The 23,323-nt window shown below is 40.8% G+C and overlaps 1 protein-coding gene across 3 annotated transcripts in view; it reads right to left on the bottom strand.

Moving 5' to 3' along the window:
* The window catches only part of Stim2 (stromal interaction molecule 2), a 122,535-nt gene extending 101,121 nt beyond the window's left edge, over positions 1-21,414 (bottom strand). For all 3 annotated transcript variants that reach the window (NM_001363348.1, NM_001081103.2, NM_054083.2), the window contains exon 1: positions 20,903-21,414. In NM_001363348.1, coding sequence (NP_001350277.1) covers positions 20,903-21,053 — 151 coding nt within the window. In that variant the 5' untranslated portion in view covers positions 21,054-21,414. The remainder of the gene's footprint in view (positions 1-20,902) is intronic.
* Positions 21,415-23,323: the final 1,909 nt, after the last annotated feature.

The raw sequence follows: 23,323 nt of genomic DNA, 5'->3' as shown, positions 1-23,323 counted from the left end.
GAAGCGTCAAGGCCCAAATGAACGAACAAGTTTGTCATATTCATGCAGCAGAGAGGAAGCCAACATGACAAAACACATCAAGGAAAGCAAAAACAGGCCAGACCATGCTGTGATTTAGAGTATGGTGTTTCTATTCTGCAGTTAGGAAAACAAGCCACTAAAGCAGGAAGGCGCACAGAGATCTCTACATAGTGTTACAGGATCTGAGAGACTGGGCTGTAACAAAGAGGAAGCTGCTAGAAGAGCCCCTGAAGGAAGAGGTAATGATGGCCCGAACTAGAGGACAGCAAAGAAAAGCAGAGAAGCCCAAGTGGCCACAGAGGTTAGAATCCACAGTATTTACAGACAATGATCAGGATATGAGCATGAGGACTAAAGCAATCTCAGACAGCTTTTGAGATCCTGCCTAAATCAGTCCACAAAGCTGAACCTTAACTGTTCTTATAGTGACAGAAGGCAGGGCAAGTGTACTAGGAAGTTCCTACCATGTGAAACAGGAGTGAGTCCACGCAGGGTTTATCTCATCACTATCTATGAGATAGTGAGCATTATACTAAACTAAAGGTTTAAGCATCCCATTTCCTCACATCTCCTGTTTTTAGGGAAGATTAAACATGATCCTTTAAAAACTACTAAATATAGTCAGTGTACTCAAACCTAAATTAAAGCCACTGCAAGTCACTCAGGACAGAGAAAGCCCTCAATACATATTCTGTGAATAAACCAGCAGATTAAAAAAAAATTAATAAAATAGCTCAGGTCTACTGAGTGGATTACATAATCCTTCTACAAAGTTATCCACTCCTCTCCAGAAAGGGAAAAAGTCAGTGAATGCCCTTACATCATAAAATCAACCATGAACTCTACGGAATATTAACAGGCTTTTAGGGTACAAGTAGATATCATAATCCAAAGTCTAGAGAGTTCAGCATTCAACACAATTAAGTCCATTAACTAAAATAATACATAATTTCTAAATCATAAAATAATTGAAAAACTTACTGGCCTATTAGGTTGATAAGTCAATCAAAATGCAATGTGAAAAAGCGCCCATCCTAGAAACTAGTTAAACCACCAGAAAACAGGCAGCAGAGAGCCACTGAAGGGCTAGACAAAGAACAAGAGTAAGTGCCAGGAAAGAGGACAGAATCTAAACCTGGAAGAAACACACAATAAGATATTGCCAGGATGCAGGAGTCAGCCTACAGGAGAACAGACCAGCAGGAGTAGACATGTACCTCTGATAAATACACAGGAAATTTTTGAGGTATAAATACAACACCAAAAGACATAACTCCAAACATCATAACCACAAACGTTGACATCTATTCATATTAAGTGTTTAGGTGGCATATAAAGTAGTAAGTTTCACTGTGACATTTCCATATATACTTTGTTCTTGATTCTCCCACCTCAGGTCCCCAATCCCTCTCCTATTAATCCTCTTCTTTACCCAAGAGCCCCTTTCTGCTCTTAAATGATGAAAATCAAAAGATCAAACCCCTAGTCTAAAATACTGAATTAAAATCTCAAAAACTTAATCCTAGGAAAAAATAATTTTAAGTTATTTTCAAGACATATTTATACCACAAGATGCCCTGTTATACAACCCACCTGTAATCCTAACGCTTGAGAGGTTAAGTAAGACATTAGAGGCCAGTCTGAGCTACACAGAAAGACCCCATCAAAAAAAAAAAAAAAAGAAAGCAAGAAAGCAAGAAAGCAAGAAAGCAAGGAAGCAAGGAAGCAAGGAAGGAAGGAAGGGACAGCCCATAAGCTACTTTCAATAATATACATATTTTTACAAACATAGCAGCAAGTATATACAGTAGGTGTATAGATGTAATAGTTATAAGCAAATATTTGCATTTATTCAAAAAAGTCAAAAACTATAAATACAAATTAGTGTACCACTATAATATCACAATGACTAGACTGAGTCTTTTCATGAGACGAGGATGTTCAACACAATAGTAGTCCAGAGCCAAGATCCCAAGAAACTTCATCTTTCATACAGAAGTACAAAAAAAAGGACATCTCTTCATTGAATGAACATTGTTAGGTGTAATTCTTATAAACAATGTCAATATCTTAATAATACAGATGTCAAATTTATACATACACAAAAAACTATAACTTATATGCCCAAAGTTGGGAATACAAGGATAAAACTGCATAAACAGCACACTAAATTGTAAAAAAAGCAAAACAAACAACAAAAAAAAACTAATGCTAATAATATCAGAGATCAGTAAAGTATAGCTCAATAGGATTTGCAGTGTTAAAAATTTATTATCACGAATTAGTGAGTGAGTGAATGAATAAAGTAACAAAGAGAAAAACAGAAGAAAGTTAACAAATGAATGCATCATATAAAAAGTTAATTAAGGAAATCAATTACAGGCATCTATAGAAAAGAAGTCTATGAAAGCTAGTCATCCTTCATGACCCTCGACCACACTGTGAAGTCTTGATAGAATAACTGGGGACAATTCAGAGCCTTACCTAAAACTGAAGGCCACCCCCACCCCACAGTGGAAGCCCAGAGTAAGGCAGCAGCGCTGACACAGCAGGATCTGCTCTGGGCCACACAAAGCATCAGCACAGCAAGTAGCCACAGGTGAGTGCGCCATCAACAGTAGCAGTGACAACAAAGAGGCGTGCCATTAACTAATGACACGCTGACTCAGCCTGTCACAGAATCATTTCTACACAAACGTAACTTTCTCAAGTGTATCATTCAATCCCAAAGTATGGGGACATAAAAGAAACGCAAGAAAATAAACCATTTTCAACATACAAAACAAACAACAAAACCAAACACAGAGATAACTCAAATGTTTGCACTATCCCACCAGATGCTAAAATGACTACAATTTAAATGTCAACAGATCAAGTGGAAACTTCTAATATTAGAATCCACATTCAACATGATGAACAGATAGGGGGTTTTAACCAAGGCATAGAAATCACAAGTCATTTAATAATGCTAAAAATTAAAAAAAGAAAAATATAGTTTCAAATATTTTGAAACGTGAGATATTTTGGTAGAAATCATCCAAGCAGAAAGAACAAATTAGTATCAAAAGGGAAATGTTTGTGGCCCACAACTATGAGACAATATAAAATAATATAGCAAATACTTAGAATACCAACGAGAAAAGGATTACTTGAAAAAGTCAGTTAAGCTTTTCCAGAATTATGAAAAACAGCAAGCAGAGATCTAAGAAGGTTCGCAAGCCCTACCTGAGCAGTCGAGTTACAAGGTGAGCTCCTGCTGCACACTCAGTAAGTTACACAGCAGTAAGTTACTCTCAGGATACCTGAGATGTCAGCGCTGTAAGAGTGAGGTCTGTTTTGGCTCAGAGTCTCAGAGGGTCCAGTCTGGTGTCAATGTGCCCAGCTGCTTTGGGGCCTATAGTGATAGGGCATACATATCCTGGCAGGGAACACAGGGTGGGACAATGGTGACAACCTCATGAATCAGCAAACATAAAGAAGGAATCAGAATCTCAGTCCCCTTAAAGAGCATGCGTGACCCAGTGACCTGACTTCCCCTCACCAATCTAACCCCACAGAGATTCCACCACCTGTGACCAATAACATCACAGGCTGGACACCAAAGCTTTAATACATGAGTCTCTGAGGGGGAATTCAAGGCCCAAACTACACCAAGACTGTATTAAAGATATATTGTAGGGAAGTATACAGAAAGGAGATTTTGTGAAAATATATTCTGTGATCCTTAAAAAGTCAACATGGGATTTCTTAATGCTATATAAAATTAACTAGAAGAAATGCACCAAATAGAATTAAGAAAAGGTAGTAAGAGATGTGTGTTGTGAGAGAGAAAGAGAGAGAGAGCGAGAGAGAGAGAGAGAGAGAGAGAGAGAGAGAGAGAGAGAGAGAATATGACTGACTTTGAACTCTTAAGTTCAATCCTGCATCAAGAATGAAGAATGAAGCTTCCTTCCATGTGCTACTAATGTAGCTACTCTGACTGCATTGCTTTGAGCTGTAGGTATTCAGACAACATTGCTTTGACCAAAAATTGTGTTTAGCAAATACATTAAGCAAAAGCAGATAGTTATGAGTTGTGTGAAACAATTACTGTGCATAAATTCAGCATATCCTTGGGAATGACAATTCTAATTTATGAAACCCTGTATTTGTTAGCCATTCTCACTAATATCAGAATATATGTGAGAATGAGGACTAACGGGATCTAGTGACCAACAGGAGTAAAACAGAGCAGAATCAACTCGGAGTGCACAGCTAGGGACACAACACAATAAGGAAACACTCGTGCACAGCTCGGGGCTCAATGCAGATTACTTAGTGAATAAAGAAGGAAAGTCAGAATGCCCAGCATCACGTCTCCTGACAAAAGATCCCTACAGGAAACATTCTAACCCAACCAATACTTTATGTTCAGTAAACAGCTACCACATCAGCCATCCCAAGCAGAGATAGTCAAAGGCTTATTAAGTAAATTTAGTATTTAATAAGTTTAATATTATTTAATAAAAGTATTTATTTATTAAAGGTGTGAGCCACCATACAGTGGTGGCTCACACATTTAATCCCAGCACTCAGGAGGCAGAGGCAGGTGGATCTCTGGAGTTCGAAGCCAGCCTGGTCTACAGAGTGGGTTCTGGGACAGTCAGGGCTATACAGAGAAACCCTGTCTCGAAACAACAACAAAAGATAGTAAATGAAAATTAACTCTTCTAAGTTACAAATTAAGAACGTGCAAATTATTCTTTATAACGGTGTTTTCTTTTAACAAATACAAAAATGAGAGTCCCTATAGTTTGCATATCCTCACTCTGAAGACTCCTTACCCCCAAAAAATCTTGGTTATTTAATTTCAAACTCTGTTATGAGTTTCTTCATTATGATTAGGAAGAGACTAACTCTAAGCACACTAACTTGGCCTTTAAGCAAAAGCAGCTGCTATTTCCCTAGAACTCAGAGACTGACTGAGTGCAGACTTACCTGCTAGTTCCTGAATAGAGCCACTTTCAAACTGTCACATTATAAATTAGACATCCTAGGATAACTTTAATATCTATTTTATGCCATGAAGAAAAATAATCCTGGTCTTCAGGAGCTTAACATTCAAGATAGGTGATGATAAATCTCTCAAAACTGCCAGCTACCTACCTAAAAAAAAAATCAACTTTAAAAGACTTAAAATGCAAAGCCAAACTTTCAGTGTACTACAAAAGCTACCAGACAATTATATAAGAAAGTATATAAACACAAATATTCATATGTATGAAATTGAAAGGACCAGCTTATTTCTGCAAGATCTTAAAATGCATCTATACACACAGACTTGGTAGTGCACAATTGCTATCTCAGCGCTCGGGGACAGAAGGTAAAGAAACCACCACTTTCAAAACGCCACTCTGGACTCCACAGAGAGGCCCTGTCTCAAAAATAAATAACTACATTGCAGCAGCCAGTAGTACAGTGATTGGCAGATCATCTAAAGTCTCAGCCACCCAGGATATACAGGCAGGGGGATCATCTGAGCCCAGGAGTCTAAGGCCAACCTAGACAACCCAGCAAGATCCCATCTCAAATAAATATAGCACAGTACATAGCGAACAATCTAAGCGTCAAAGTTTATAGATCAGGGATCTAGTTCTGGCTTCTGTAGGGCCGTAAGGTTGATCCTAATGTAAAGCACATATATATGCTTTTTACAAAATTCACTGTGACTTGTATAGTTGATATTATAAATAAATAAAAACTGTCAATAAATAAAAAGCAATATGCTGCTTAGCTTCAGCTAAAGGCAATCATAAATGAGCAAAGTGCCAATTTGTTCTGAATACAATCAGACAACTATAATCAAAATATTAAAGATGAAACCATGAGAAAGACTATGATTTTAGCTTTCTACTACTGTTCTAAAACTTAAAAGCTATCACACAGAATACTCTCAAACTAAGAAGCAAAATGTAACTTTATACTTGATGCCAAATAGTGAGCTTATAACTCCTAAACTCACATTAACTGCACTTTTTATAGGTTACATAAGTGTTATTGTAGTCTTTTATTTTTATGTGCATGTGTGTTCCTGGGTAAGTTTATGGGCACTGGGTGCTTATATGTTCCTGAGGAGGCCAGAGGGCATCAAAGAGTTATAGGCACTCGTGGCAACCTGACATGGATGCTGGGAGCCTAACCCTGGGTACTCTGTAAGAGCCTAAGTGCTTATAACTGCTGAGCCATCTCCTCAGCACCTTAACTACCATTTAATAAAATGTCTTTTAAAGCCTATAACACTACAAGTTGAATAAAATTCCAGGCTCTTAAATAATCCCATCAATGTAATTACCCTAGACTCTTATAAAAAGGTAGCAGATTATCCAAGTTCATGACTTAAGACAAATGAGTAATATATTAGTCATAGCCACTCAGTTTATGTAAGTGAAAACTGAAAGTTGATCTCATAACGTTTCCCTATTAGAAGCTAGCAATCACAAATAAAGATGAGTTACACAGCTCTTCCTCAAAGTTCTTCCTCAAAGTCACACCAAAACTTTCATGTACCCCTCAAGATAGATTAAGTAAGAGCAGATTCCAATAATTAAATCATACTACACTCCAGACTACCTGTTTTTAAAAACTGGACCCTGTGTCAAAGAAATAGATAAACCATTAATCATGATATAGATTAAATGTATCAATAGCCACAACAGACTCCAGAAACAAACCTTCAGACTGTTAAGTACTTATAAGTTCTGGGACAACTTTCTAAAGACACTTGAATAGATACCTGAGCAGGCAAGGAGTCACAGCTCACTGCGAAGAATTTGGAAGACTTTACAACAGGAAAACATGGACAAGTAGGATCCATATCAAATGCTGCCCAGTGCTGTATCTTCATGTTTCAAAGCAGTACACTGAACACTGAATATTTTTTATAAATAAGCACCAACTGAATGATGAGTATTTAGAACGAACTTTGAGAGACAGGGCAATCTGAGATGAAAGGAACATAAAGCAAGAGAATAAAGGAGAAAATAAGGAGAGAGCCCAATTTTCCATAAGCATACTCGAGATATGCAGGTCAACGATTTTTCTCCACCATCAACCTCATACACCAAGTTTCGATCTAACTAGTGGCATCTAGAAAGATGAAATGAACAAGAGAGAGCAGTGCCAAATGACTGCGTTTAGTACAAACATGGGGGAAAGATGAAAAGAGCTGAGAAAGGGGCAAGCACAACCCCAGGATTGTTTTTGTAGGAACTGAAGCAATGTCTCAGCCCCTAAGGGCACTTGCAGAGGTTCTCAGCACTAACTCTAGGTACCAACCATCTGTAACTGCAGTTCATCAGGTTAAACTCCCTCTTCTGACCTCTGTGCGCACCAGGCACACATAAACACATAATACAGACACACATGCAGACAAAACACTCATACACATAAAATAAAGTAAGTATTTTTTTTAAAGACAGAGTTCTTGTTTGTTAGATTGTTTAGCTTGTTTAGCTCTCTCTCTCGCTTTCTCTCTCTCTCTCTGTCACACACACTAATATGGCTGGAGTGGAAAGAGTCACGTAAAATGATGTTTACTGAGCATTAGTGATGGCTTCACTCTTTTATATAATCTTTACAACAAAACCCTTCAAGATGGCTATGGTACTTTAAAAAAAAAAAAAAATCACAATACTTTTCCAAAGCTCGTAAAGCTAATTATGTCATTCCCTCAAAGAATCTCCACTTTGTTCTAAAAGGAGGCAACAATATGCTGGTAAAGTGAGCCCCTTCTCCCAGCTGTGGAGGGGAGTGGGGGAAATCATGGTTGTCCTAAACAAGATATCTCTTTCCCTTTGGTAATAACCCCAGCCTGACTAATGAGGCACATGAAGAAATGTGCCGGGGTCTGCTAGGAACATGGGATGCCAGGAGGATGACACCATGTACGTACGTCTTGGGGACTTTAAGCAGCACACTCTAAAAGTGGTCTTTATTTCCTCTGTTCCTGTCCCAGCAATGTCCCAATCCATACACAAGCCAAATCAATTCTGTACAGTTTCTCTTCTCTAACATTCTACCACCACTCCCTCTGGACAGAGGATCCACCTGCCTAGACAACCTCTCTGTGACCATTCTTCCTATCAGTATTCCAAACAGCAGCCAACAGATCTTAAATCATGCAAAACAGTGAAGCCCTGCACACCTGTCCCAGTCAGGTTGTAAAACGCTGCTACCACGTATGGATTGACATGGCAAGCACCCAGTGAAAAGTAAAAGCCATATATACTCAGCAATCCCACTTCTAGATATCTAGCAAACAGAACTAGAAGCAGGATGTCAGAGAAATCAGTACACTCGGGCTGGTGAGATGGCTCAGCAGGTAAGAGCACTGACTGCTCTTCCAAAGGTCCTGAGTTCAAATCCCCGCAACCACATGGTGGCCCACAACCATCCATAATGAGATCTGAGACCCTTTTCTGGGGTGTCTGAAGACAGCTACAGTGTATTCACATATAATAGATAAATAAGTCTTTAAAAAAAAGAAAGAAAGAAACAAAGAAATCAGCGCACTCATGTTGCCAACATTACTTATACCAGGCAAAATGTGTCCAGGGAGGGAGGGAGGGAGGGAGGGAGGGAGGGAGGGAGGGAGGGTGGGAATGTGGTCTGCATACAAAGTCTCTGCCTTGAAATTCTGTTATCCATGTTACAAACCTTGAAAACATTCTGCCAACTAACAAGTAAGTTAGTAACAATTTGGCAGATACTGTAGGATTCTACTTGTACCAAATACCTTAAGTAATCAAATTCACAGAAACAAAAAATGTAAATGGCAATTGCCAGCAGTTGGAGAAACAGAATTAACAGCTATTTCAGTTTTATAACATAAAAAAAAGTTCTAGGAATCAACAATTTTAAAAGATCTAACAATACTAAAAACATACACTTAAAAATAATTTTGTTTTTTGTATTTTCTATCATGGCCTGAAAAATTATGCAGAATAGACAACAAAAATTAGTCCTATTATTTCATTTCCCTCTTTAAGATGCTTCAATCCTTCCCATTATCCTCTGAAAAAGTTAAAAAATAGGGAAAGATCTAGAAGGTTCTGTACCATCTGGCCCCACTCTCTTCAGCAGCCAGATCTCATGCTGATCTTCCCCCTCTAAATATGCTCAGACAAAGCAGATCGATCTCTCTCTCTCTGTCTCTCTCTCTCTCTCTGTCTCTCTCTGTCTCTCTCTCTGTCTCTCTCTCTCTCTGTGTGTGTGTGTGTGTGTGTGTGTTGGGGCTGTGCTGTGTGTGTGTGTGTGTGTGTGTGTGTGTGTGTGTGTGTGTGTGTGTGTGTTGGGGCTGTGCTGTGTGTGTGTGTGTGTGTGTGTGTTGGGGCTGTGCTATGTGTCCTTGATATGGAGATTTTGAGGAAGGGTTCTCACTGAAGCAAGAGCCCATGGACTTGCTAGTCTAGCTGGCCATGAACTACAATGACCTGCCTATCTCCACCTCCCCAGATCTGGAATTACACTCATGTTTCATGCCCTGCTTTTACACATGTGCTCTTTACTGACTAAACCATCTCTCCAACCTAGAATGAGATATTTAAATCAAGTAATTCAAATTCTTTCTTGCCTTGGGATCTCTAACTAATCTCTATCAATACCTCTATGTGGAATGTTCACTCTCAACTCCCTTCAATTACTATCACTAAAAATATGACCTTAGGATAGGTGGTAGTGGTGAACTTATCCCAGCACTCAAGTTGCAGAGGCAGGTGGATATCTGTGAGTACAAGGCCAACCTCGTTTACAGAGTTACATGACAGTCAGAGTTACATAGTGAGAATTTGTCTTGAAAGAACAAACAAACAACAACAAGGCCTTAAACCATGCACAGTGGTGTAGGCCTTTAAATCCTGTACTCCAGATCTGGGAAATCGCTGTGAATGTGAGGCCAGCCTGGTCTATATAGTGAGCTGCAGGATGGCCAGAGTTACATAGTGAGAACCTGTCCCTAGAAAACAAAATGAAACAAAACAAAATATATATGATCTTCAGGGAGCTGTGAAGGTAAGTAAGCAGTTAAGAGTACAAACTTTGCAAAGAGCTTGTGTTTAGTCCCCTCACTGGAGAGCTGACAAGTACAAGCATGCGCAAGCACACACACACACACACACACACACACACACACACACACACACACACGCCCATGCACACACCAAAAATATTTAAAAAATAAATGCAAATTTATTGTACTAAAAATGTGACTTTCCAGCCAGTGAGATTGCTTGCTGCCAAGACTGTCAACTCAATTCAATCCCTGCAACCTGAGGTGGAAGGAAACAACTGCAACTTGAGGTGGAAGGAAACAACCACAAACATGGGGGGGGGGGGGTAATAGATTTTTTTTTATTAATTTAATATGAATTTCTTTGCAGCTTCTCCAATTAGCACACCCTCCTAAAGTTAGCAGGTGCCCCATGACCTCTCTGCCACACTATTCTCTATTTCATGTATTCTCTTTTGTTCTTAACAGGTATGTCTCATTATTTTAAGATATTAATTATGCTCCCAATTTAAACAGTAATGTAAGTTCTAGGAGCCCGTGAGCCTTATAACTGAATACATCAGTGCTCCTAACACTTCCATAAGCCTGTAATACATCTGACACCCAAGGATTCACTAACTCAACATTTAAAAGTGCTCTTGAGTACACACTTAGCCTGGAAAGGCCCTTGGGACCAATCTCCAACTCCAATTCTTTTTTTCTAAATCATCCCAAGGTTATTAGTAAATACATATAAAAATACACATTAATGATCTGGTTACTTAGTCACACAAGTGTCTTCAATGATACTGTTATTCTGTGTGTTCGTGTGTTCAGATGCATGTGTACAAGCCTGTAGGTCAGAGGTTAATCCACAGACTCCGTCTACCTACTTTTCTGAGATAGCCTCTTTCAATGAACTAGTGCTTACAAAGTAGCCTAGGCTGGTAGGCCAGCTCCCCCAGGGATCCTCACCAGTCTCGCCTGGTGCTAGGATAGCAAGTGCATGTCACCACAGCAATGAATTCCACCAGTTTTGATGATGGAATGCCTGCTCACAAGTAAAAGTGCCTTATAGATTGAGCTATTATCCGCACCTCATAGTTATTTATTTTTAATGTCACAGAAAGGGCTGGGAATGCAGTTGTGTAGTAGTATGCAAGGCCAGGTGTCTACTCCTCAGGACTGCACAGGTAGATGCATAAAAAGAACAGAAAGCACAAGGCTAATACTCAGCAAACCTCGGCACATTTCTATGACCCTGGGTCTGATCTACAGGCAAAAGGGGAAGGCATTAGCAATAACTGAGTACTTACACTTGCCAGGTGCTAGGTTAGGCACTTTTGTATAATGTTAACTCATTAGTTTTTCAAACTATATTCTAAATAAATGAAAATGTACACACCAGCAAGTTAAGTCCCCTACCTGAAATTATAATCCACTATCAGACAGTGATTCAAACTAATAAAAACCTGCTATGGTCTACAGACAAATCACATTCTACAAAAGGAGAACAAACTTACACTCCCATGTAAGTGCTATTAGTCTTAAAACCATATTCCATCCCATAGGAATATTCACAAAAACAAACCCAAGCAGAAACTCCCATCTTCTGAGGACACTGACTTTTTACAGCACAGTGCAGATATATCACTGGGCTTTATAATCTGTATAGTAGATGAGAACAACCTTTAAAACTTCAGAATATTTCACAGAAAAATTCGATTATTAACAAAATGAAGATGTAGTTCAAAGGCCAGTGGACAATAAAGATCCACTTTCACACTACCTAGAATATCTAATTCTGTTGCTTCTCCAGCCTCATTCCCTGATTTAACTGCAATTATACTCTCTACTTTAACCTAAAGATACTTGGCACTGGAAGACTTTAAATTAGATAATAGATCCCCATTCTATGTAACATTTCCTATGGGAAAGACGCTCCCAAGGATTCTGTGAGTGTTAAATGAGATAGATAAGGCATGCAAAACTGCTGCCAAAAAATCTGAGCTCCGCGTCTAAATATGAATGTTGGGGTAGAGTCCACAGGCTCAGCACTGATTGTCACGTCATCTGGATATCTGCCATACACAGACACATTTTGCATTCTCATGGGCCAATGTCTCCCTTCTCAGCTTCCTCCTCTCATACTGTGTGCCCTCTTCTATCCACCCAACTCGCATGCTCTACTCCACTCTGGGAACAGAACATCTACTTAACTCAGGAAACGGCATGTCCTCATTCCTTTGTCACAGTGTATCATCAGTCTTTAAGTAGGTACAGCACCAACAACTTCAGGGCAGGGTATCTTCCTGATCTTGAGAGGCAAAGCATCTCACTGAAACCTGATGCTTGGTAAACCTCTGAGGCTTGTGTTTGCTTACAGCACATCTTACTCCAAAGGGGGCTGGACGTGTAGCTCCTTGGTAATGAGCTTGCCTAGCAATGGCAAGATCCTGGTTAGATCCCAGCTTCCAAAACTGGGGTGGAAATGCACAACAACACAAAATAAAAATAATTCTATTAAATACTACACTTTTTAAGATTTTTAGTGAGCCAGGCATGGTGGTGCACACCTTTCATCCCAGCACTCAGGAGGCAGAGGCAGGCGGATTTCTGAGTTTGAGGCCAGCCTGGTCTACAAACTGAGTTCCAGGACAGCCAGGGCTACACAGAGAAACCCTGTCTCAAAAAACAAACAAAAAAAAAGATTTTTAGTGAGGCGCTTGACAACTGAAGGAAATATAGCTACCTTAGGTGTACATTTTGGTTTGATAAGGGTGTGAACTGTGAAACACTCATCACTATCAGGCTGGTCAATGTACCAATTATCTCACAGCTGCACCTTTAGTTTTAGTATGAGATAAGACTATGATGTAGTCTCTTATGAAATCTCAAGCACTCCACTAACCTCCATTCTACTATGGGTGACATTTTTAGACCCCATGCAAGTGAGAGCATGGAGTATTTGTCTTTCTGTGTCTGGGTTGTTTTATTTAGCAGAATGCTTTCCAGGTTCACAAATAGCAGAACTTTTTTTTCTTCCAATGGCTATGTCTATGTATATATGCATGTATGTCATATTTTCTTTATCCATTCTTCATCAACAGATGAAGTTTTAAGTTGTTCCCACATCTTGGCTGTTCTGAAAAATGCTGAAAAAGAACATAAAAAATACAGATACCACTAAAATGTACTTCTAGTATACATAGCAATGTAAACAGATAAGCTACAAAAATAACACGTTTTATAGTGTGTAAAAAATTCCCAGACAAGTTTCAGGTTTACTATTCCTACAATAATTTTTTAAGGAAAACTACAGCATCTTTATATAACTAGTTCCTCAAGTCACAGCTACCACATGACAGTAGTTAAATAGTGCTTAAAATTATATGCAAACACCCATCTGGCTTTCTCCTTTAATCTCCCTTGGTTCTTCCTCAGACCCTTCCTCACAAACCTAAGGCCTGATGCACATCAGACAGTAAATTCACAAATGCAAATTCCAAAATTATAGGGCGCCTATCACTACAATTTTAAAAACCAAAATATAAACTTTAATTAGAACTAAGAAGAAAGTAGCAAAGGCTGATACAATGAATACATGTGGCAAAGCAGAAGACCTCCAAGATGAGGAGTGAGGACACACACCTTTAGCGGAAAACATCAAGATGGTTTCTGGTAGAGAATAATAATCAAGAGCATCTTGGGACCCAGCATCGGGTGATTTTAAAGGAAAGAGAAACAGTAGAGGTAAGAAAACATGGGTCTGCAAAGGGTTAAGGAGGTTGAATAGCAGATGAAAACGTTATGAAAGGGACGGGCACAGGCATCCCACACGCCTGGAACCCCCCTCCCCTGCCCCTTGGGAGGTGGAAGCAGGCTTAGGAGAGCATCTGGACTTAAAGACTATCCTAATGAAAACAGACTCAATACAGCTGCATAGTAAGACCCTGTCAAAGAAAGGAAGGAAACAAACTTCAAGCATTAAAACTCACTTAACAAACACAAATCGCTGACGGTCCTTACTCTGAAGATTCTTTAATGAGATTGCTTAATAATCAGAAATCATGTAAATAAGAGATACACTGCTAGTATTTTTTTAAACTAAAACCAAGCACTTAACTCAGTAAGAGTTTTTGAAGTGTTACATAATGGGAAGTTCAAGATCACAGAGAGGCAGAGAAAGTGAAAATAACTGGAGGCTAAACAGTTGCACAGAGGCCAAGATGTGCAGAGCACATAAAGACCAGCTCACATGCAAGATCTGCAGTGCACATAAAGACCAGCTAACTTGCAAACAGCACTCGGCAGGCCCATCCCAGTAAACTTCTTGTCAGGCTTGGAGGTTCCCTGGGCCTGTGGGAGAAGCTGGGCTAGGTAGAGGTGGTTACCACTATCTTTAAGAAAAGAACACTCAATCCTCACTATTAACATCCTCCAACTCCCTTTCGCCTTAATCTAAGTTAGTTCTCTGAAAAACTACATGATTGACAAAGCCTAGCTGGAAGAAAAGTATTCTGGGGATAGTAGCCATGATGGCTGTGCAGTTGTACAAAGGGCCAAATGAAACAAAGCCAAAAGTTAAATCAATCATTGGCCTGGGGTTCCCTACCCCAGTAGAACTTTCCTAGTAATGTTCTCTGAGGAGGAAATGTTCAGCTTGAACAACACAAGATCCAGAACTGTGATTTAGCAGAGACCCATCCTTAAAATCAGCAACAAAGGAACCAGTCAAGGGAAATGTTTACTGGAAGTCAGACTAGAAAGTGTCAAGAAAGACTGAGCACAAAAGAAATCCTACAGATCCTGAGAGCAAGATGGAGACAGCAAAACCAACCTACTTATGTTTGGTATTAGAGACCATTATCTAAAACCAGACTTGAACCTCACACAGGAAACTCAAAGGGTGTTTTTGAAACAAATAATAAGCCAGTCCTCAGAAGACTGCTGCTCACAGAGGACACTGGAGATCTCCAAACAGGAGAGAACATGCTAACTATGGCATAAACTCAATCTGGACAGTCACCCTTTAATACAGAAGAAACATGAATACGGGAACATGGACTGAAAGGCTGTATATAAACACAGAATCTTTAGCTATCAGGGTTTTGGTTCATCAGACAGTTAGCCGTATATCTGTGATGTTTTGTTGTTAACTATTTTGTGAATCATCATGGAAGCTAAATCATACACACAGATACTTAATTTTGAAGTGATAAATAGGCATACTTGAAGGGGAAAAAAAGATGTCATGTTTCTTCTGGGAGTTTTTAAAGGCTTGTACTAATTAAGTCATTCTAAGTGAGATTAAAAGACAACAGCCAGGCTCCTGTCTAACCTAAGAAAGAAACCAACTTTCTACAACTTGCTTTCAGAGAGAGCCACTGTACAACCTAAGCCCTCAGGTCCTCGCCTCCTGTACCGCTTGCTAACTGCCTCCTCCCCACCTTGGTCTGCTTACTTCCACCCACCCAGAACCCCCTTCTCAAACACAGGTCATTCTCATGCTTAAATATCACAGTTCCTCACCCTCTTGATGACAGAAGACTCGGACTTTATAAACAAATCTCTCAAGTTATTCAAAATGTCTTAGGATTTGCCCTAAAAAATTAAAATTTCATTCTCCCGAGTATGTACACATTTAGTATTTTATGTGTTTTCAATTATAAAATAAATGTTTCATTCCACTTTCTAAATTAAGCAGCAAAATCAATGTGCCAAGAAATTTTTACCAAATTTTTCTGGTGGCTTCCCATATGACCTAGCACACGGCCGAGAAATCCAATTTTAGATGCTCAACCTCTACACACATACTAGGCATAGCTCTGAAGACAATTACCTTCCTCCTTATTCTCACATTCTCACTCCTGAAGGCTCTTTCATTCACCTCTACACGAAGTATACATACCTACGTCTACCTCAAAGTCTACAGAAGCCTCTCTCCTCCCGAAAAGTTTGCACTCCATTATTATGCTAATCAACATTAGGTATACAGATCTTGGGCAGGATGCCTGAGATCACAAGGCATCCATTTTCTCATAAAATACTTCTATGAAAGTAATGTTCTGACAGGGTTAGTCTCACATCTAAACACATGGATTCATGGGAAGCAGTTAGCACACCACGGAACCTAGTAACAGTAGTTAATGGAACTGTTACTCCCCAGCCTGTGATAGTCTGAGTTCCCCACAAGCAGGCTATGGTTCTACTCTTCTTCTTCTTCTTTTTTTTTTTAACTTTTTTTTAATTAGGTATTTTCTTCATTTACATTTTCAATGCTAGCCCAAAAGTCCCCCATGCCCTCTCCCCACTCCCCTACCCACCCACTCCCACTTCTTGGCCCTGGCATTCCCCTGCTGTACTGAGGCATATAAAGTTTGCAAGACCGATGGGCCTCTCTTTCCAATGATGGCCGACTAGGTCATCTTCTGATACATATGCAGCTAGAGACATGAGCTCCGGAGGGTACTGGTTAGTTCATATTGTTGTTCCACCTATAGGGTTGCAGACCCCTTTAGCTCCTTGGGTACTTTCTCTAGCTCCTCCATTGGGGGCCGTGTGACCCATCCACTAGCTGATTGTGAGCATCCACTTCTGTGTTTGCTAGGCCCCGGCATAGCCTCACAAGAGACAGCTATATCAGGGTCCTTTCAGCAAAATCTTGCTAGTGTGTGCAATGGTGTCAGCGTTTGGAGGCTGATTATGGGATGCTCTTCTTTTATTTGTTCATATTCCTAGTTCCCTATCTCTTCCATGTATTTAGTAATTGTTTGGTTGATAAAACTTAGCAAATTAAAAATAATCTCCTAGTTAGTTCCTAACTTGGTCCAAACTAATGAACATCAAAAGTGGCTTGTTAATTATTATTAGCTGCTATTTTAACATTCACTTAATCATGTTATAACTTAATTACTATATGCATAAATACATAACTGCAAGCATGATTCTGAACGCATTCACATCATATTAAAATGACTACCCCATATCCAACATGGTTGGTACAGTTACTTATAAGTCTAAATTAACCTAAAACCATTAGCATTAACCCAAACAACATCAGCAATTATCTCTGTTTATCCTTTTTGTATCAAAGAAAGCTAAATCTTAAACCCTCATTTCCAATTGGCACTTCTGAGTTCTTCTGTGCTTAGAGATCATCAACAGTGACCAGTAGCACTCCTGAAAGTTTTATAAAGACTAGCAAGAAATGGGATGTTTCTAAACAAACTTACAGATAAGGTTAAACATGCAGAACAGATGAAGCTCAAATAGATGCAAACAGGTTCTTTAGTCCTGTGACTGACAATACAAGGTAAATACAGCAATAGCCAAAGACTGCAGAAGAAAACGAAATAGCAGGAAGGCATCAAAAGAAGGTTCTGGAAAACACAGTCTGCTGTCACAATGTAAACACCAGCATGGCATGACTCAACGTGGCATATGTACAGCACGATCCAGCCAACCACTCGAAATGGCATTATTAAGGCAGTATCTACTGGATATGTCTTAGGAGTGTAGGGTGAGTGACAATTAAAAGCTTGGATTAGTATTTTTCCAAAGATAACCTGAAAAATTCCCAACTAAATTAGTGAATGCCCCACGGCTTAAGCGGTTTAACACGTCTGGATAAAGTGGCCCTTCAAAATGCTATAATACTTTGAACTAAGAATAGTGGGGTTTGTTAAGATTTTAATACATCTAAAAGACATACCTTAAATTTTTCATTTTATACTCCTGTAATATACCAAATAGGTGAAGTGATAAAATCTTAAGATAAAATATTTATATAAGCACTAAAGAATGTTACTGTAATTGATTCAAAATTATAGAGTATTTTAAAGCTAATGTTGGTTGTTTAAAAATTCTGAAACAATTAGCTGTGTGTGTATATGTTTAAAAAAAAACAGTGTTGTTATTCTACATATTTTCCCAACCTGAGCTTTCTGTGCATACACATACATATATATGCAGAGACAGAGAGTGAAGAGGCAGAGAGATAGCTTGCATACTTTTGCCCTTCCATGATTTCTCAGAAACAATTATTTCAATATTTTGATGAGCTCAACCACTCCACTCTGGCTCAATCCATTGATGCTGTATATATTAAACAAAAAAGGTTTTCAAAAGTACGGATTTAAAATATCCTCTGTCTACTCCAGCCTTCAATCCTTAATCTGAATTAGGTTTTAATCATGTGGATTACTTTTTTAACTAAAAATATAAACATGCATATGCACATATACAATTTAAATATTTTACTATGTGATATTATAAATATTGGTTCTATATTACTACAACATGTAAGACAATGGATCTATTGATTTTGATGGTATCATTGCCTATCTCTGCAAGAATACTTTTGTTGTTGTTGTTCAAAACTAAGAACAAGCCAGACTTAAAGATAATTTGTTCTAAAAATACACCAACATAAGACCCTTGGAAGTAAGCTTCAATGTAAAGGTGTGTTCTGGACTGTTTTAATAAAAAGCAAACGCCTCAGAAGCTCCTAACGGTTAAGTATTAAAAGTGCTAATCTGGGAAGGAAAACAGAGAATGGGGTCGCTGTCAGTTTATGAAACTATTAGACATGTCAACAGTGAGACAGCCACTTTCACAGGGAACCCCGGAGAAAAATTCTCTCACAGTTCTTTCACAAGTTTTCAGATTGCAAAATCCACATAAAATGTAGTTCTCTCATATGCTCATGTCTGCATCTATCCATTAACACTGTCTGGAATGTAACAGGGTTTGCCTGTGGCTCCACTTCCTGAAGTGTGAAGTATCGCCATCCATTTATGTCCCAGGTTTAATAAAACAAATGGAGCCATAAAAGAGAACTACCCACAAAAACTATTAAATGAGAAAGGGCCTTACAGAGGCCATACAATTCAAAGCATTTTTCAACACATTCTACTTTCACAAGTCATTTTTCAATCTACATTTCCCTAAACACCAGCCCTGCTGACTGTATTTTCATAAACTTATTAAAATTCTATTATTCAACTTAGATACTGAGCAGTTGTAAAATCTGAAACTTTAAGTGGAAATGTTTAACGTTTTAAAATTAATATTTGAACATAAGGGGAAAAAAAGAGATCTTTTATAAACAGAAATAATTCCGAGGTCAACATTTCAGCAAATTTATTAAAAAGCACGACAGCACAACTTCACTTTGTGTGATGATCTTTCCCACTAAGAATCACTGCGTCTTTTCAACTGTGCCATAAATAACTACAGAGAAAATTAAAAGGGTTACAGCTTATTAGAAGTCCATCTGCGCTGATTTCTTGATGTTCTCAGTAAAACATACTTGCTTGAAGAGTCAATAAACACCAAAGTTCTAGATCACTTGCCTCTCTGTCAATCACATTTGTTAAGGCATTATGTAATCAAACATTTCTGCCAAAGAGGTGGGGGGACCCACACTACTATACCATTTAGAAGCTAACGTTCCACTCCTAGGGGAGACAATAAGCCCTCAACCTACACTCTAGTGTAGGTTTTAACTAGTTTAACACTGTTCCCTTCCACACTTGCCATATTTTTGTTAGAAAATAACTATTTGAGCATGAAACCACCCAATATATCCCTCCCTACATACTACGTCCCTAAAGATCATTCTATAATCCTTTATCCAAGGCAACCAGTGATGACTTGCCTGGTTCAACTGACCAGGATCTGGTAAGTTTTTTGAGTACCTTGAGTATGCTAATCATTATGCTCTATACCCTCCAACTCTCAAAGTGCCTGACAATGCTTACCGACATCCTTCTTCTGTCTGCAACAGGAAATAGCCTGTCACAGAACTCAGAGGAAAGCTGCTATGATCTAAAGACTCCTGAACACTTTGCTGAGCAGCTGTTAGTAACTCCCAGACGCCTGTTGGGCTACCACTGCAGTTAAATTAACAGTGAATCATCTTATTCCTCTTTAATCCTGCTGTTCTTCCAGAAAACCTAGAGATCTACCTTAAAAATAAACACAGCAGCAAGAAAAATAAGTTACTCTACCTCCAGCACTGTGCCCCAGGAAATCATTTCAGGACCTTTACATCACTGCTTAAACCACACCAGATCAGTTATATAAGACAACGAAGGCTGTAAAAGCATACAATTTTCTACTTAACCTTACCAAACATATTTGCAAGTTTTCAGTAAGTGCTAGAACGTTCTGTGTTTAAAAAAGGTACTGGTGCACTCCATCAGAACTATGCTGCCCAAATCCACGTCACAAATATCCTGCACTTGGTAAATTGTAGGTGTGTTTCTGGTTACCTGCTGCGCTTTCTGCACCCTTTGTCACCCAGTGATGCTCTCAAACAGCATATACTTTCCATCCCTTAAAGCGTCCTCGTACCCCCACAAAAACACACCAGACTTTGACGTTTCTTCATACTAACACAGAACCACTAGTGCCACTAGGTGCTGTGGCTCTCAAAGAATCTCTTCAGCAGCTTCCCCTGGGACAGGGCGCTCAGCCCGGCTCTCGATCGGTAAGAAGCTGCCAGCCGCCTTTGCAAAGGCAACAGGGGCCAACTCCATACCGCATTGCTGCTGCTGCTGCCGCCGCCTACTTTCTTTGGCGGCTTTGGGAAGAGGGGAAATGAGCCCAGTCCCCTACAGACCCCACTGGTCCCTTCGGCAGCACGAAAGAGAAACCACTGCATTGCTCAGCTGGGAAGCTCGCAGGAGCCCACTAAGGGCGAAGAAAGCACAGTAGAGGCGCCAGTCGGTGGACTAGGAAGGCGTCCGAAGTGCGACGACCGGCGCCAAGGCAACCGCTAGGCGCCCTCTCGGGGGATGGGGTCCTGCCGGGAGTCCCGCCAAGCCTGCCCGTCGCCCGCACGGGCCTCACCTGTCAGCAGCGCCTGGCGCTCGCCCGCAGCCGCAGCCGAAGGAGACGCCGCCGCTCCGGCCGATCCCGACGCGCGCCGCCCGCGGAGGTGCCGGGGCACCAGATCGCATCCGTCCGCCACGCCGGCCACCAACAACCCGAAGAGCAGCATTGCTGCCCAGCGCCGCCGGAGAGGGCGGCCCGAGGCCCGGCCCGGTGCCACGGCGGGAGGAGCGCTCACAGGAGCCGCCGGCCACTCGCTCACCGCCAGCTGCCCGGGGCCCGGCCGCCTCGGAAGCGGACTCCCGCCGGGTGCTGACCCGCTCCCTTCACCGGCGGCCCGCGAAGCTCGGCTCGCCGCCGCGTTCATTGGTTCCGGTTATTTAAAAAAAAAAAAAAAAAAAAAAGTGGGGGAGCGCAGTGGTACGGCGTCTTCCGACCCAGCGCGACACCCGCGCAGCTGCCGCGGCGACACCGGGATCCGCTGCTCTGGCGCGGCCAAGCCCCAGCCCAGCGCCCGCGCCGCCGCCGCGGCGCATCCCCCCGCCCCCTCCGGCCCGCGCCCGCCGTAGTACCACGCTCGGCCGGGCCACCTCCCTCCCCTCACACACTCGCTCTCATACCAATCCCCCGCCTCCCTCAGCCCCGCCACGGCGCAGGCGCAACGCCGCGGCACTGCGCGTGCGTGGTCGTGGGCCCCGCCCCTAGGGGCGTTCCCAGACCGATAGGCGGGGCGTGGGACAGCCGCCCAGGCTGTGCTTCAGGAGCCAGAGAAGCTGAGCGGGAGGAAGGAGTGAGTCTCGCCCACGCCGTGATCTGATGATGGGCAGCCTGGAGACCTGGATAAAGCGTATCGACGTCGCAGATCCTCTGAGTGCTTTAACCCCGTGGGTCAAAAAAAACCTTGCAGTGGGAAACAGCGGCCTCCCCTAACTTGGATGTTGGTGGGGGTTACCGGTTGCCAGCTTTGTAGAAGCGGAGGGAAACCCAGCCTAGCTTTGTATTTACTTGACAAACATTTGGCAAAGCGCATACCTTGTGCCAGAGTGCTAGGAATTTCTCTAAGCAATTTACAGTGGCATAGTGTAACTCAATCTCATCGCCATTTTACATGTGACGAAACCCAAGCGCTGAAATGTTAAAATAGCTTAACCAACCCACCGGCCCATAGCTAATAAATGGACATGGCCCGATTTATCAACTACTGAATGGAAATGTTCGAATAATGTGCTCTAGCTTCTTACTATTTTCCATGCTGACACTGAAGGCAGTCACTGCCACTCATCTGCCAAACCACCACTTCTATAGACTGCCAGCTGAACAGGTTGCCCCAACTACAACATAGACTTGACCATTTTGCTTATCTGCAATGAAGCAGTTTTGTGGATGCTCTTGCAATTCTGCTCCAGATCCAATTGATCTAAAAGGGGAAAAGAACCGGAATCTATTTCTTCAAGTAGATGCTACCATTGCAATGGGACTATGTTGTTGTTATTGTTGTTGGCTGTTTTTTTATTTTGTTTCAATTGTGGTAGGAGTCCTCAGGATGTGACCCAGGTAAATGGCACTCAGAGGCAAGCTACATACCTCAGAGACCCATATCAAAGCATTTCTTCAGAAAACCTTTGAAATGTAAAAGGAGGTGTTGAACACACACACATATTTAAGAACTCGAAGCTAGGATTGTTAAGAACATAGGTCTGACTACTGTTGGATTTTGTTGTTGGCTTGCAGTTTAGATCAGTTTGTTCCAGAAGTCAAGAAGTCAAATACATAACAATTCCTTAGGAAGCTTGACCAAAAGAATGTCGGGTAGTGGAAGAGGAAGATGCACACTGCAGAAAAGAATCAGGAATAATAACAAGGCTAATCAACCACAATTATTTCTTGACATACTTCTTAGGGGCATTATGTTGGAGGGTGGGGCCGTTCCTTACCGGGCAACAGTAAGTTTCTATTTTGCTTGCTGAAAGGCAGTGAAGCCTTGTGTTTGCTGAGTAGACAGAACTGCTAGGCACCGGATAACCAGGAAGTAAATAAGTTCCTTTCCTACTCTACAGGAGGCATCATTTAATTCATCAGTATTTACTGAACATCTCATATACGCCGAGCAAAGTATTATACGGTGGGGTATTATATTCAGCAGACTAAGAAACACTTGGAAATGTCAAATAAGTCAGAACTTGAAGCTCTAAAATTGCTAACAGTCCTTTCCTAGGGAACTTTACCATCTTGGACAGGAGATACAATTTTTGTCTATTACCTTATAGATTCTTACACGGTTCTGACTCGGAATTAGTTCCTAACGTGGGTAGTACAAACTATGTTACAGCAATAACAATATAAAACCAGGAAAAACTAGCAATCCACTGGGCCCGAGCTTCTTTAAACAAAGATGGCATACGATTTCTTTCAAACACAGGGCACACTGAGACCCGATAA

The sequence above is a fragment of the Mus musculus genome, chromosome 5, assembly GCF_000001635.26.
Source record: "Mus musculus strain C57BL/6J chromosome 5, GRCm38.p6 C57BL/6J".
In the NCBI taxonomy this organism is placed as follows: Eukaryota; Metazoa; Chordata; class Mammalia; order Rodentia; family Muridae; genus Mus; species Mus musculus.
The sequence above is the reverse complement of the archived record's forward strand: the minus strand, read 5'-3'. Positions and strand labels throughout refer to the sequence as shown.